Source organism: Macaca fascicularis, chromosome 6 (assembly GCF_037993035.2).
Source record: "Macaca fascicularis isolate 582-1 chromosome 6, T2T-MFA8v1.1".
NCBI classification, from domain to species: Eukaryota; Metazoa; Chordata; class Mammalia; order Primates; family Cercopithecidae; genus Macaca; species Macaca fascicularis.
Window position 1 is genome coordinate 36,428,534 of NC_088380.1, and position 14,213 is coordinate 36,442,746.

The 14,213-nt window shown below is 41.4% G+C and overlaps 2 protein-coding genes across 10 annotated transcripts in view; one reads left to right on the forward strand and one right to left on the reverse strand.

The window, feature by feature from the left end:
* LMBRD2 (LMBR1 domain containing 2) overlaps nt 1-12,232 on the reverse strand; it is a 60,817-nt gene extending 48,585 nt beyond the window's left edge. For all 6 annotated transcript variants that reach the window (XM_005556724.5, XM_073993293.1, XM_045393617.2 and 3 more), the window contains exon 1: nt 11,901-12,232. The gene's annotated coding sequence lies outside the window, so the exon portion shown is untranslated. The remainder of the gene's footprint in view (nt 1-11,900) is intronic.
* Nucleotides 12,233-12,412: 180 nt separating this feature from the next.
* The window catches only part of SKP2 (S-phase kinase associated protein 2), a 31,852-nt gene continuing 30,051 nt past the window's right edge, over nt 12,413-14,213 (forward strand). For 3 of the 4 annotated variants that reach the window (XR_012413612.1, XM_005595985.4, XM_065546158.2), the window contains exons 1-2: nt 12,413-12,618; nt 13,120-13,391. Coding sequence is in view for 2 of the 4 variants with exons in the window: in XM_005595985.4 (XP_005596042.2) it covers nt 12,611-12,618; nt 13,120-13,391 (280 nt within the window). In the remaining 2 variants the exon portion in view is untranslated. Of the gene's footprint in view, nt 12,619-13,119; nt 13,392-13,530; nt 13,560-14,213 lie in introns of all 4 variants that reach the window. The other variant, XM_073993303.1, reaches the window with a different exon arrangement.

Consider the following 14,213-nt stretch of genomic DNA (forward strand, 5'->3'; position numbering starts at 1 on the left):
TTAGAGATTACCAAAGAAAGGCTAAATAAAGTATGGCAGAGCCAAATGAGGACATCTCATTGTAGTATAAGAAATGATGTTTGTCAGGTCCCAGAGCAAGACGGCCGAATAGGAATAGCTCCAGCCTCCAGCTCCCAGCACGACCGACACAGAAGACGGGTGATTTCTGCATTTTCAACTGAGGTACCAAGTTCATCTCACTGGGGAGTGCTGGACAATTGGTGCTGGTCAGCTGATGCAGCCCAACCAGCAAGAGCTGAAGCAGGGCGAGGCATCGTCCCACCAGAGAAGCACAAGGGGGAAGGGAATCCCTTTTCCTAGCCAAGGGAAACTGAGACAAACAACACCAGAAAATCAGGTAACTCCCACCCTAATACAGCGCTTTACCAAGGGTCTTAGCAAACGGCAAACCAGGAGATTATATCCCACACCTGGCCTGGAGGGTCGCACGCCCACGGAGCCTCCCTCATTGCTAGCACAGCAGTCTGAGATCTAACTGCAAGGTGGCAGCGAGGCTGGGTGAGGGGCGCCCGCCATTGCTGAGGCTTAAGTAGGTAAACAAAGCCACAGGGAAGCTCGGACTGGGTGGAGCCCACTGCAGCTCAAGGAGGCCTGCCTGCCTCTGTAGACTCCACCTCTGGGGACAGGGCATAGCTAAACAAAAAGCAGCAGAAACCTCTGCAGATGTAAATGACCTTGTCTGACAGTTTTGAAGAGAGCAGTGGGTCTCCCAGCATGGAGGTTGACTTCTGAGAATGGACAGACTGCATGCTCAAGTGGGTCCCAGACCCTTGAGTAACCTAACTGGGAGACATCCCCCACTAGGTGCAGACTGACACCTCACACCTCACAGGGCTGGGCGCACCTCTGAGACGAATTTCCAGAGCAAGAATCAGACAGCAACACTCGCTGTTCAGCAATATTCTATCTTCTGCAGCCTTCACTGCTGATACCCAGGCAAACAGGGTCTGGAGTGGACCTCAAGCAAACTCCAACAGACCTGAAGCTGAGGGTCCTGACTGTTAGAAGGAAAACTAACAAACAGAAAGGACACTCACACCAAAACCCCATCAGTACGTCACCAGCATCAAAGACCAAAGATAGATAAAACCACAAAGATGGGGAAAAAGCAGGGCAGAAAAGCTGGAAATTCAAAAAATCAGAGGGCATCTCCCCCTCCAAAGGAACGCAGCTCATCGCCAGCAATGGGATCAAAGCTGGACGGAGAATGACTTTGACGAGTTGAGAGAAGGCGGCTTCGGTCGATCAAACTTCTCAGAGCTAAAGGAGGAACTATGTACCCAACGCAAAGAAACTAAAAATCTTGAAAAAAGAATGGAAGAATGGATAACTAGAATAATCAATGCAGAGAAGGCCATACACGAACTGATAGAGATGAAAACCATAACATGAGAATTACGTGACAAATGCACAAGCTTCAGTAACCGACTCGATCAACTGGAAGAAAGAGTATCAATGATTGAAGATCAAATGAATGAAAAGAAGCGAGAAGAGAAGTCTAGAGAAAAAAGAGGAAAAAGAAATGAACAAAGCCTCCAAGAAATATGGGATTATGTGAAAAGACCAAATCTACGTCTGATTGGGGTGCCTGAAAGTGAGGGGAAAATGGAACCAAGTTGGAAAACACTCTTCAGGATATCATCCAGGAGAACTTCCCCAACCTAGTAGGGATGGCCAACATTCAAATTCAGGAAATACAGAGAACGCCACAAAGATACTCCTCGAGAAGAGCAACTCCAAGATACATAATTGTCAGATTCACCAAAGTTGAAATGAAGGAAAAAATGTTAAGGGCAGCCAGAGAGAAAGGTCGGGTTACCCACAAAGGGAAGCCCATCAGACTAACAGCAGATATCTCAGCAGAAACTCTACAAGCCAGAAGAGAGTGGGGGCCAATATTCAACATTCTTAAAGAAAAGAATTTTCAACCCAGAATTTCATATCCAGCCAAACTAAGTTTCATAAGTGAAGGAGAAATAAAATCCTTTACACACAAGCAAATGCTTAGAGATTTTGTCACCAGCAGGCCTGACTTACAAGAACTCCTGAAGGAAACACTAAACATGGAAAGGAACAACCGGTACCACCCATTGCAAAAACATGCCAAAATGTAAAGACCATCGAGGCTAGGAAGAAACTACATCAACTAATGAGCAAAATAACCAACTAATATCACAATGACAGGATCAAGTTTAAACATAACAATATTAATCTTAAATGTAAATGGACTAAATGGTCCAATTAAAAGACACAGACTGGCAAATTGGATAAAGAGTCAAGACCCATCAGTTTGCTGTATTCAGGAGACCCATCTCACATGCAGAGACGCACATAGGCTCAAAATAAAGGGATGGAGGAAGATCTAAGCAAATGGAGAACAAAAAAATCAGCGGTGGCAATCCTAGTCTCTGATAAAACAGACTTTAAACCATCAAAGATCAAAAGAGACAAAGAAGGCCATTACATAATGGTAAAAGGATCAATTCAACAGGAAAAGCTAACTATCCTAAATATATATGCACCCAATACAGGAGCACCCAGATTCATAAAGCAAGTCCTTAGAGACCCACAAAGAGAATTAGACTCCCATACAATAATAATGGGAGACTTCAACACCCCACTGTCAACATTAGACAGATCAACAAGATAGAAAGTTAACAAGGATATCCAGGAACTGAACTCAACTCTGCACCAAGCGGACTTAATAGACATCTACAGAACTCTCCACCCCCAATCAACAGAATATAAATTCCTCTCAGCACCAAATCATACTTATTCCAAAATTGACCACATAATTAGAAGTAAAGCACTGCTCAGCAAATGTAAAAGAACAGAAATTATAATAACCTGTCTCTCAGACCACAGTGCAAAAACTAGAACTCAGGATTAAGAAACTCAATCAAAACCGCTCAACTACATGGAAACTGAATAATCTGCTCCTGAATGACTACTGGGTACATAACGAAATGAAGGCAGAAATAAAGATGTTCTTTGAAACTAATGAGAACTAAGATACAACATACCAGAATCTCTGGGACACATTTAAAGCAGTGTGTAGAGGGAAATTTATAGCACTAAATGCCCACAAGAGAAAGCTGGAAAGATCTAAAATTGACACCCTAACATCACAAGTAAAAGAACTAGAGAAGCAAGAGCAAACACATTCAAAAGTTAGCAGAAGGCAAGAAATAACTAAGATCAGAGCAGAACTGAAGGAGACAGAGACACAAAAAACCCTCCAAAAAATCAATGAATCCAGGAGTTGGTTTTTTTGAAAAGATCAACAAAATTGATAGACCGCTAGCAAGACTAATAAAGAAGAAAAGAGAAAAGAATCAAATAGATGTAACAAAAAATGATAAAGGGGATATCACCACGATCCCACAGAAATACAAACTACCATCAGAGAATACTATAAACACCTCAACACAATTAAACTAGAAAACCTAGAAGAAATTGATAATTTCCTGGACACCTACACTCTCCCAAGACTAAAGCAGGAAGAAGTTGAATCCCTGAAAAGACCAATAGGAGGCTCTGAAATTGAGGCAATAATTAATAGCCTACCAATCAAAAAAAGTCCAAGACCAGACGGATTCAGAGTTGAATTCTACCAGAGGTACACGGAGGAGCTCGTACCATTCCTTCTGAAACTATCCCAATCAATAGAAAAAGAGGGAATCCTCCCTAACTCATTTTATGAGGCCAACATCATCCTGATACCAAAGCCTGGAAGAGATACAACAAAAAAAGAGAATTTTAGACCAATATCCCTGATGAACATCTATGCAAAAATCCTCAATAAAATACTGGCAAACCGAATCCAGCAGCACATCAAAAAGCTTATCCACGATCAAGTGGGCTTCATCCCTGGGATACAAGGCTGGTTCAACATACGCAAATAAATAAACGTAATCCAGCATATAAACAGAATCAAAGACAAAAACCACATGATTATCTCAACAGATGCAGAAAAGGCCTTTGACAAAATTCAACAGCCCTTCATGCTAAAATCTCTCAATAAATTTGGTATTGATGGAACGTATCTCAAAATAATAAGAGCTATTTATGACAAACCCACAGCCAATATCATACTGAATGGGCAAAAACTGGAAGCATTCCCTTTGAAAACTGGCACAAGACAGGGATGCCCTCTCTCACCACTCCTATTCCACATAGTGTTGGAAGTTCTGGCCAGGGCAATCAGGCAAGAGAAAGAAATAAAGGGTATTCAGTTAGGAAAAGAGGAAGTCAAATTGTCCCTGTTTGCAGATGACATGATTGTATATTTAGAAAACCCCACTGTCTCAGCCCAAAATCTCCTTAAGCTGATAAGCAACTTCAGCAAAGTCTCAGGATACAAAATTAATGTGCAAAAATCACAAGCATTCTTATACACCAATAACAGACAAACAGAGAGCCAAATCGTGAATGAACTCCCATTCACATTAGCTTCAAAGAGAATAAAATACCTAGAAATGCAATTTACAAGGGATGTAAAGGACCTCTTCAAGGAGAACTACAAACCACTGCTCACTGAAATAAAAGAGGACACAAACAAATGGAAGAACATACCATGCTCATGGATAGGAAGAATCAATATCGTGAAAATGGCCATAGTGCCCAAGGTAATTTATAGATTCAATGCCATCCCCATCAATCTACCAATGACTTTCTTCACAGAATTGGAAAAAACTGCTTTAAAGTTCATATGGAACCAAAAAAGAGCCCGCATTGCCAAGACAATCCTAAGTCAAAAGAACAAAGCTGGAGGCATCACGTTACCTGACTTCAAACTATACTACAAGGCTACAGTAACCAAAACAGCATGGTACTGGTACCAAAACAGAGATATAGATCAGTGGAACAGAACAGAGCCCTCAGAAATAATACCACACATCTACAGCCATCTGATCTTTGACAAACCTGACAAAAACAAGAAATGGGGAAATGATTCCCTACATAATAAATGGTGCTGGGAAAATTGGCTAGCCATAAGTAGAAAGCTGAAACTGGATCATTTCCTTACTCCTTATACGAAAATTAATTCAAGATGGATTACAGACTTAAATGATAGACCTATTATCATAAAAACCCTAGAAGAAAACTTAGGTAATACCATTCAGGACATAGGCATGGGCAAGGACTTCATCTCTAAAACACCAAAAGCAACGGCAACAAAAGCCAAAATTGACAAATGGGATCTAATTAAACTAAAGAGCTTCTGCACAGCAAAAGAAACTACCAACAGAGTGAACAGGCAACCTACAGAATGGGAGAAAATTTTTGCAATCTACTCATCTGACAAACGGCTAATATCCAGAACCTACAAAGAACTCAAACAAATTTACAAGAAAAAAACAAACAACCCCATCAAAAAGTGGGCAAAGGATATAAACAGACATTTCTCAAAAGAAGACATTCACACAGCCAACAGACAGATGAAAAAATGCTCGTCATCACTGGCCATCAGAGAAATGCAAATCAAAACAACAATGAGATACCATCTCACACCAGTTAGAATGGCAATCACTAAAAAGTCAGGAAACAACAGGTGCTGGAGAGGATGTGGAGAAACAGGAACAGTTTTACACTGTTGGTGGGATTGTAAACTAGTTCAACCATTGTGGAAAACAGTATGGTGATTCCTCAAGGATCTAGAGCTACAAATACCATATGATTCAGCCATCCCATTACTGGGTATATACCCAAAGGATTATAAATCATGCTGCTATAAAGACACATGCTCATGTATGTTTACTGTGGCACTATTCACAATAGCTAAGACTTGGAATCAACCCAAATGTCCATCAGTGACAGACTGGATTAAGAAAATGTGGCACATATAAACCATGGAATACTATGCAGCCATAAAAAAAGTTTGTGTCCTTTGTAGGGACATGGATGCAGCTGGAAACCATCATTCTCAGCAAACTATCGCAAGAACAGAAAACCAAACACCGCTTGTTCTCACTCATAGGTGGGAAATGAACAATGAGATCACTTGGACACGGGAAGGGGAACATCACACACAGGGGTCTATTGTGGGGAGGGGGGAGGGGGGAGGGATGGCATTGGGAGTTATACCTGATGTAAATGACGAGTTGATGGGTGCAGCACACCAACATGGCACAAGTATATATATGTAACAAACCTGCACGTTGTGCACATGTACCCTAGAACTTAAAGTATAATTAAAAAAAAAAAAAAGAAATTACGTTTGTTAAGATTATTTAATAACATCAGAAAATTACCCTAACAGCAATTGAAAATTTGGCACATATTTTTATGTAAACATAAAAAAGAGTAAGGTAACAATGAAATATATTAAAACATCAACAGTCTTCAGGTGGTAAGATTATGGGCATAATAAGCAAACAACAGAATCAGTTTTAAACCTGATACTAGCTATTAATGTTTTTACTATGGCACTCAATTTTTCAGTCTGATTCATAGTCAGCACTTTAAAGGGTTGTAGAGGAATAAATAGAATTATGGGTCCTTTATTCTAGTAATAAATGATTTGGTTATATACCTTCGGGTTAGTATCCTACCACTGCTGTAACAAATTACTACAAACTTAGTGAGTTTAAACAACATCCATTTATTAATATCTTATAGCTTCTATAGGTCAGAAGTTCAAACACAGCATAGTTCAACTTAGTTCTCTGCTTAGGGGCACACAAGTTTAAAATCAAGGTGTCAGCAAGTTTGCAATCTCAGTCAGGCTACTGGCAGGGTCTCACACTGTCGTCCAGGCTGGAGGGCAGTGGCACAATCATGGCTCAACATAACCTTGAGCTCCTGGGCTCAATTGATCCTCCCACCTCAGCTTCCAGATAACTAGGACTACAGGTGCACACCACCATACCTGGCTAATTTAAAAAAATTTTTTTTTTTTTTTAGAGACAGGGTCTTGCTATGTTGCCCAGGCTGGACTCAAATGCCTGGCCTCAAGTGATCCTCTCACTTTGGCCTCCCAAAGCACTGAGATTACAGGCATGATCCACCTAGCCAAGCCAAAACTCAGTTATTCATGGTTAAAGGACTGAGATCCTTGTTCCCCTGCAAGCTGACAGCTGGCATTTAACCTTAGCTCTAGAGGCCTCTCCCCAGTCTTTGCATGTGGCTCTGCATATCTTTTAAAATTGTATATATTTAAAATGCACAACAGTGATGTTTTGATATATTTTACATACACAGTGAAATAATCATCATCGTCAAATTAACGTATCTATCTACTCACACACTTCTCTCTCTCTCTGCGTGTGTGTGTGTGTGTGTGTGTATGTGTGTCTGTGTGTCTGTGGTCCTGAATATTTTAGAAGCAGCAATGGCTTGTCAAATTCTCCTCATGCTTGAAATCTGTTTTTCAGGGCTCATCTTATTACACTGGGCCTGTCTGAATAATTTCATCATTTTTACTGGTTCCAGAGATTAGAGCATAGACATTATTAGGGGTTTATTATTCTGTTTACCATACCATCTATTTCTGTTCAGGCTGAACTATATTGCCTTCTTATGACACAGGTTAGGACCAGGAATCCCATGAAATTGGAGATAAAAGTTGGGGTTTTCCTAACTTGAGAAAATAATAGTTTTAAAGTCCATATCTTTAACCTTGTACCAACATTCAAGTGATGAGTTGCAAGGTTTAGGGAAGAAGGAGAAGAAAGGAGATGATAATGATGATGATGATACTAAAATGGGGAGGCAAATAAAAATTCAGTTCCACGTGATTAAGCACCACAGTAGCAAAACTTAATTATACTTGAAATCAAAATGCCAATTCATTAAAACTACCAGATTTTAGTGCCTGATGTGTGGGCATATTGTACCCTTCAAAATACCAGTTCTGAAAGTCTTAAACATTTAAAATCCAATTCAATCTTTTCCCAATCATCAAAATATTATTAAATATTACTTTCAAATGCCTTTATAATGGTTTCACAATTAGCATGTTAATGTTAATGACTTGAAGTACTGTTTCCTGGGTACTTTATGGCTGATAAAAGTTTTTCAGGCCAAATATCCTTTGATGGAACTTTAGAGGTTAAGCTAATTATGTAATTTGAAGAATTCCAAATGTTTTGAGAGAGAGAGAGAGAATGGGTACCAAGTGATCAGAACACAAACAAAACACTGAAAACAATTTTGTCAAAACCAAAGATTCTGAAACTGAATGAAAAATTTCTGACTGGAACCTAATGATTCATCAGACTCAAATACTGTTAACTTAAATATCTGAGTCTGATGAATCATTAGGTTCCAACTGGAAATTTTATCTAACTTCACATATCTGTATTTTTACTCAGATATGTGCAAAATAATAAAAACTAGGAGACAACTCAAAAATCCTAATTATGAAAAATCAAAAGAACCAGAATTAGAAGTGAATGATTAAATCAACAAATTTCTACCAATGATCAAAATTCAAATCTTCAAAACATAACCGTTATTCACATATTTAAAGATTTCAGGTATGAGAGAGTTCAGTTTTGGACACAGACTACTGCAAGAGACTATTACTCCCACTCGAAAAAAAAAAAAAAACAAAAAACCGTCACAATATTTTTTAAAGGTACCTAAGAGCTGAGTTGGCGAACCAACCAGGTAACCTGAATTCCAAAATGTGACAAGCCCCTGAGGACAGTGGCATACATACCAACTGCTTTACCTTTTGCAAGGCATGAAGAGAAGAGGTAGTAATCATGTAAGCATATAAGAAAAGTAAGCATATAAGAAAAAAGAACTAAAATTTTACTGAATTCTTAAAGATTTCATATATAGAAATTGCAAGACATTTTGATAGAGAATAATCTGTAAAGTCCTTCCTAATAATAAAATAATTTAAAATAATGAATAGCTAACATTTAGCATGTGTTCACGAAATTTTAAGCATTGTATTAACATTAGTACTTATCATGCTTTATCAAATTAGACCTCACAACCTAGTAAGAAAGGGCTGTTCGTTTCCTTGCTTAACAGAAAAAACAGCACAGAGAGGTTAAGTAACTTGTCCAAGTTAACAGAGCTGGTGAATGGTAAAGCTGGGACTCAAAGAGAGGCATCTTCACTACAGAGCCGGGATCATAATTACATGTCTCTTCTCTAATCTAGACACAGTTTCTTAATGCAATTTAAATTGTTAATTAATGATTTATTTTGTTCAGTCTTCACAGGGAACAAATTAGAACATTCTCCTGTTTCTTTTAGATATATCAAGACAGAATGCTAAGTCATGTTTAATACAGAATTTAACACAAACTTTTTACCGTACAGATTATACTACCATTACTTGATTTAAGGGTAATATATGACTGTACTCTACATGGGAAAAGTGGAAAACAGAGTAAATTTGAATCCGTTTGTTCTTGCCCCATCTGCCTAGCTTAGAGCATTAAATTGCAATGAATTAAAGATCTACTTAGTTCCAAGCATCATTCATTCATTTAGCAAATATTTACTGAACCCCTACTATTTGCTGAGCTCTGTTCAAGGGGCTGGGGATACAAAAATCCAAGCAAAGTCCCTGACCTTAAAAGGTCTAGTGGGAAGAAACAGGCAATTAAAAAAAAAAAAAAATAGGGGGTGATAAGGGCTATGTAAACAGGTAGCTGCCACCACTACAGAGAATATCAGTTCTGGAAAAAATTATTCACGATTAGTTTGGCTACACGTAACAGAAAAGTCCAATATACCTGAGACTTACACAATGCAGAATTTATTTTTCATGTAAAAGAAGTCTTGAGATAGGTGGTTATGGTAAGTTATCAGATTATCAGAGGCCCAGGCCCCTTCTCTCTAGTCCACATCCTCAGCAGGTGGCTTTAATCCTTATGTTCCAGGACAGATGCTGGAACTTCAGGAATCCTATCATCATCTAGACAGCAGGATGGAGAAACAAAGAAGGGTGGGCCTTCTTCCTTTTAAAGAGATGTAAGAAATGGCTGGGCACAGTGGCTCATGTCTGTAATCCCAGCACTTTGGGAGGCTGAGGTGGGCGGATCATCTGAGGTCGGGAGTTCAAGACCAGCCTGACCAACATGGAGAAACCCCCTCTCCACTAAAAATACAAAATGAGTCGGGCGTGGTGGTGCATGTCTGTAATCCCAGCTACTCAGGAAGGCTGAGACAGGAGAATCACTTGAACCCGGGAGGCGGAGGTTGCGGTGAGCCGAGGTTGCGCCATTGCACTCCAGCCTGGGCAACAAGAGTGAAACTTCATCTCAAAAAATAAAAATAAAAATAACATCAATCAGAAAAAACAAGATACATCAGTAGCAATCACAATACAGTTCTTTATGACCAGATAGCAACCTCTATGTACCTACTAAACTCGTCTTCAATGGATACAATTCCTTATGTTAAAAAGAATCTAATGTACCAATTTAAACTTGCATTTATTATGTTAAGGCAATAGTTATGATTAGAAGGAATGCAAAAAAAAATTATTCCCATATTAGGAAGATGAAGTATTTCTGTTACCGGGGCAAACTATTAAACTGATTTTCAAAACTGACAGGCTCTCCCTGAAGTCCTAGAGAGGATCTTGTGTTCACTAATTCAGCTGTTGCAAGTATTCTAGTTCCCCAGGTAACTCCTAGTAAAACCAAGACTGAACAAAGCTATTTCTCATCTTTAAATTTAGAATCATCTCATCGATTCCTATCTATGAGATCTATGTCTGAAGTGGGCTCTCCCAATTATTTTACATCTCAAAACTGTTTATTCTCATTATGGCATCTTAAATATTTTTGTTTATTCTTTCTCCTCCATTAGCTTACAGGCTCTCTCTGTTTTGTTCCCTTTCCTGAAGGAAATTATAATTTTTTGTGTCAAAAATATTTTCTCCTACGAGTTGCAATCTTAAGGGCAAGGATGTAGCTTCAAAGGAAGGCAAATGCTTTCTCCTTAGCCAAAGTAACATAAAGGTCACTTTTTGTAAAACATCAGGATATTGAATTTTAAAATGTTTTCCATACAACATTAGTTTAATGAACAGCTCAGCCTAGTATTCTGCACCTAGTTCCAATCAAAACCAAGTTGTGAACAGATCCCTTCTTTACACCAATCTCACCTTTCAAGAACAAGCTAAAAGTTCATTAATTCCTTCCTCAAGAGGCAGTTACTTTTCAAGCTAAGGAACAAGCTAAAGAACAAGCACATACCTGGGCAAGGGAAGTTTAATTTCACTATAGAGTAAATCATTTTTTCAAGGAAACCAGAGGGCGTGTCATACAGCATCACTGAATATTCTAATATGAGATGAAGCTGTTATGCTTCCTTATGAACTTTATAAATCTTCATTTTTATGAAGCTTAGAATTCATCCCCCTTCCCTCTTCCACTGTTTTCCCGGGGTCACAGTTGTAGTATAGTTTGTCCAATGGATTTCGCATGGTCATTGTACCTGGAATATGTCACGCTCTCTACTCCAACCGCCCCCAAACTCTTCTCAGCAGAGATAGGCTTAAAGCAGCTTGCTTTTAGGCGGCGACGCAAACACACGTAGCCAGTTGAGCGACAGCAAGCAACCAAATGGCTTTGCTGGAGGCCCCCTGCGTTGCACGGGTAAAGCCCGTTGCAAAATACCGTCCTTTCATTTATTCCTCTGTTACTATTTATGAGACTTGTCAAGGCTGCAAGGGCATGCGCAGCCTTCCCACCACACAGGACCCGCTGGGGTCTCCGGCTCCCCTAAAATTAAACCACTGTCTTTCGTTCCGACTCATGTTTAGCTGTTGTGCGTATTTTACAGATAAAGGAGGGATCCTGTCCACAGACCCAATTCTAAGGGCCGCCTTCTCCCCCACGGAGGAAGAAGCTTCCTGGCAAAAGGACGAACAGGTGCGACGCCCGCATTTCGCAGCCTCTCACCTGGCCAGCGGGCTGGGCTACTGTCCCCACTCAGCAGCTAGGGACGTGGGCCCCGCGGCGGCGGCCACTTGGGGTCTGCCGGGTCCCCTCTCTTTCCGCCTGCGCTCGGCCTCGGACCCCACACTCAAAAGCGCCTCACGCGTTCCGCCTTAGGCTCACTGTCCGATCTCGCCAGACAGCGTCTGGATGGGACCGGGAAGCGGCGGCCGTCACAGCTGTTCAGGTTCTGGGATCCACGCTCAGAGACGACAGCGCTGGTGATCACCAGAAGGCCTGCCGGCTCCCAGGAAAGAAAAATCCGTCCACAGTCCAGCGGCTGACATTTCCCAGTCAGCCGTAGCACCGCCCGCTTCCGCCTCCCCGCCTACCCCATGGGCCGACCAGTCCCGCTCCCGCGGGGGGTTGTGGGTATCTGGAAGGCGGGTAAAGCTGCAAGGGAAGGAAGTTAGGGCGAGCCCGTCGGACTACGAAACGGGACGGAAACTACAATTCCCAGCAGGCCGTGGGGCCTCAGAGTGCGGCCGCGAAGCAAAGCGGGCTGTAGAGTCTTGCGCGCGCGGTGGGGATGGAACGTTGCTAGACTTAGCGGGTCTGGCTCCTGGGGGTCCGAGCAGCACGCTCGGAGCCGCCGCGCGCCAAATCGGGAATCCGGGAGGCGAGCAGCTCTGCAATTAATGCACGTATTTTAAACTCCCGAGCCTGCGGACGCTATGCACAGGTAAACGGATTCAAAAAGGGAAGAGCATGAATGGACCCTCTTAATAATTCTTTTAGGCCGCGAATATCGCTACTGGCTAATATTGTTAGTAATGCTGTTAAGTGAATGGTTGCTTAGCCCCTTCTTGGGGAAAGTGTGAATGGATGAATGCCTTAGTGCGGGGATCAGCGTGCGGTTTTATCTGGCTTCCTTAATTGGGCTTTTCTGCCACCGTTTTCAATCAGTGTATGATTGCCCTGTCTCTCTCCTTGTCTGTTCCCTCCGCTGGGAGAAATTCTTGAGGCCTTCTGCAGGATCGTAAGTCAAAGAGCCTTCTCGATTTGTTCTTTTCATTTCTTCATTTTCTTGGTAACTCTCCGCGGGCACGTAAAAAAATGCGATTGTGTTAGCTGCTGTGAAGGTTTTCCACAATACATAAACTGCAGCTTCTTTAATGCCTTCCTTGGAATTATTTATGGGTGTGTTTTCGAAAGGAACCGGGGGTATTGTGCACTTCTGCAGGAAGCACCTTCAGGAGATTCCAGACCTGAGTAGCAACGTTGCCACCAGCTTCACGTGGGGATGGGATTCCAGCAAGACTTCTGAACTGCTGTCAGGCATGGGGGTCTCCGCCCTGGAGAAAGAGGAGCCCGACAGTGAGAACATCCCCCAGGAACTATTCTCAAACCTGGGCCACCCGGAGAGCCCCCCACGGAAACGGCTGAAGAGCAAAGGGAGTGAAAAAGACTTTGTGATTGTCCGCAGGCCTAAGCTAAATCGAGAGAACTTTCCAGGTAAGGATATGAGGGTAAAAATGTAAGTTATGCAAAGGGTGGATTTAGCTATGTTGTTGGGAAACCTTTGTTCAGGGATCTTTACCATGGGTTCCTTTTAAGATTGCCTAATTCTGAAGCTGTTTTTTCAACACAATAGGGCAAGTCGTCAAGTATGCAGGAATCTTGGTAGGTATATATGTGTGTGTGTGTATGTGTGTATATATATGTGTGTGTGTGTGCGTTCTGGTGCATAATCACCCTGAAAATTTTAACCCATGAGAAGACATTCCTGCCTTTTTCCTTAGAAGGGAATCTGTCTTCCTAAAGGCCAGCTCGGTGCCACCAATTAATAGAAACAAAGCAGTGGTCTTCTTGTAGGATTCTTTTGCTTTGTACCCCTGAGTGAGCTTTTTGTCTTAATCACTTAAGTTATTTATCAGTGGACTGCTGAAGTGAACGTTCACCTAAGTGGGGGAGAATTATCTCCCCAGGCCCACTCCCACTCCCATATTATCTTCTCTGGTGTGTTCTGTCTCCATTACTGCTGACACTATCTGTTTAATCACCCAACCCAAAAACCTGAGAGTCAGTCCGATTCCCACCGCCCCCAACATCCACTCATTCATTGCATCTTTCTCTCTTCTCTGGTAACTATTTCTCAAGTTCTTATCTTCTCTTGCCTCAACTATTGGAGCAGATTCATAATTCCAACCTTCTCCCCAGATCTATCCCCTAGAACTAGAATGGATTGACTGAAAAACTATTTCTTCCCTCCTTAATAGCTCCCCATCCCCTAGTTTCTCAAGCAGGTGAATGAGTGCCTCCCAGAGTGAACCAGAA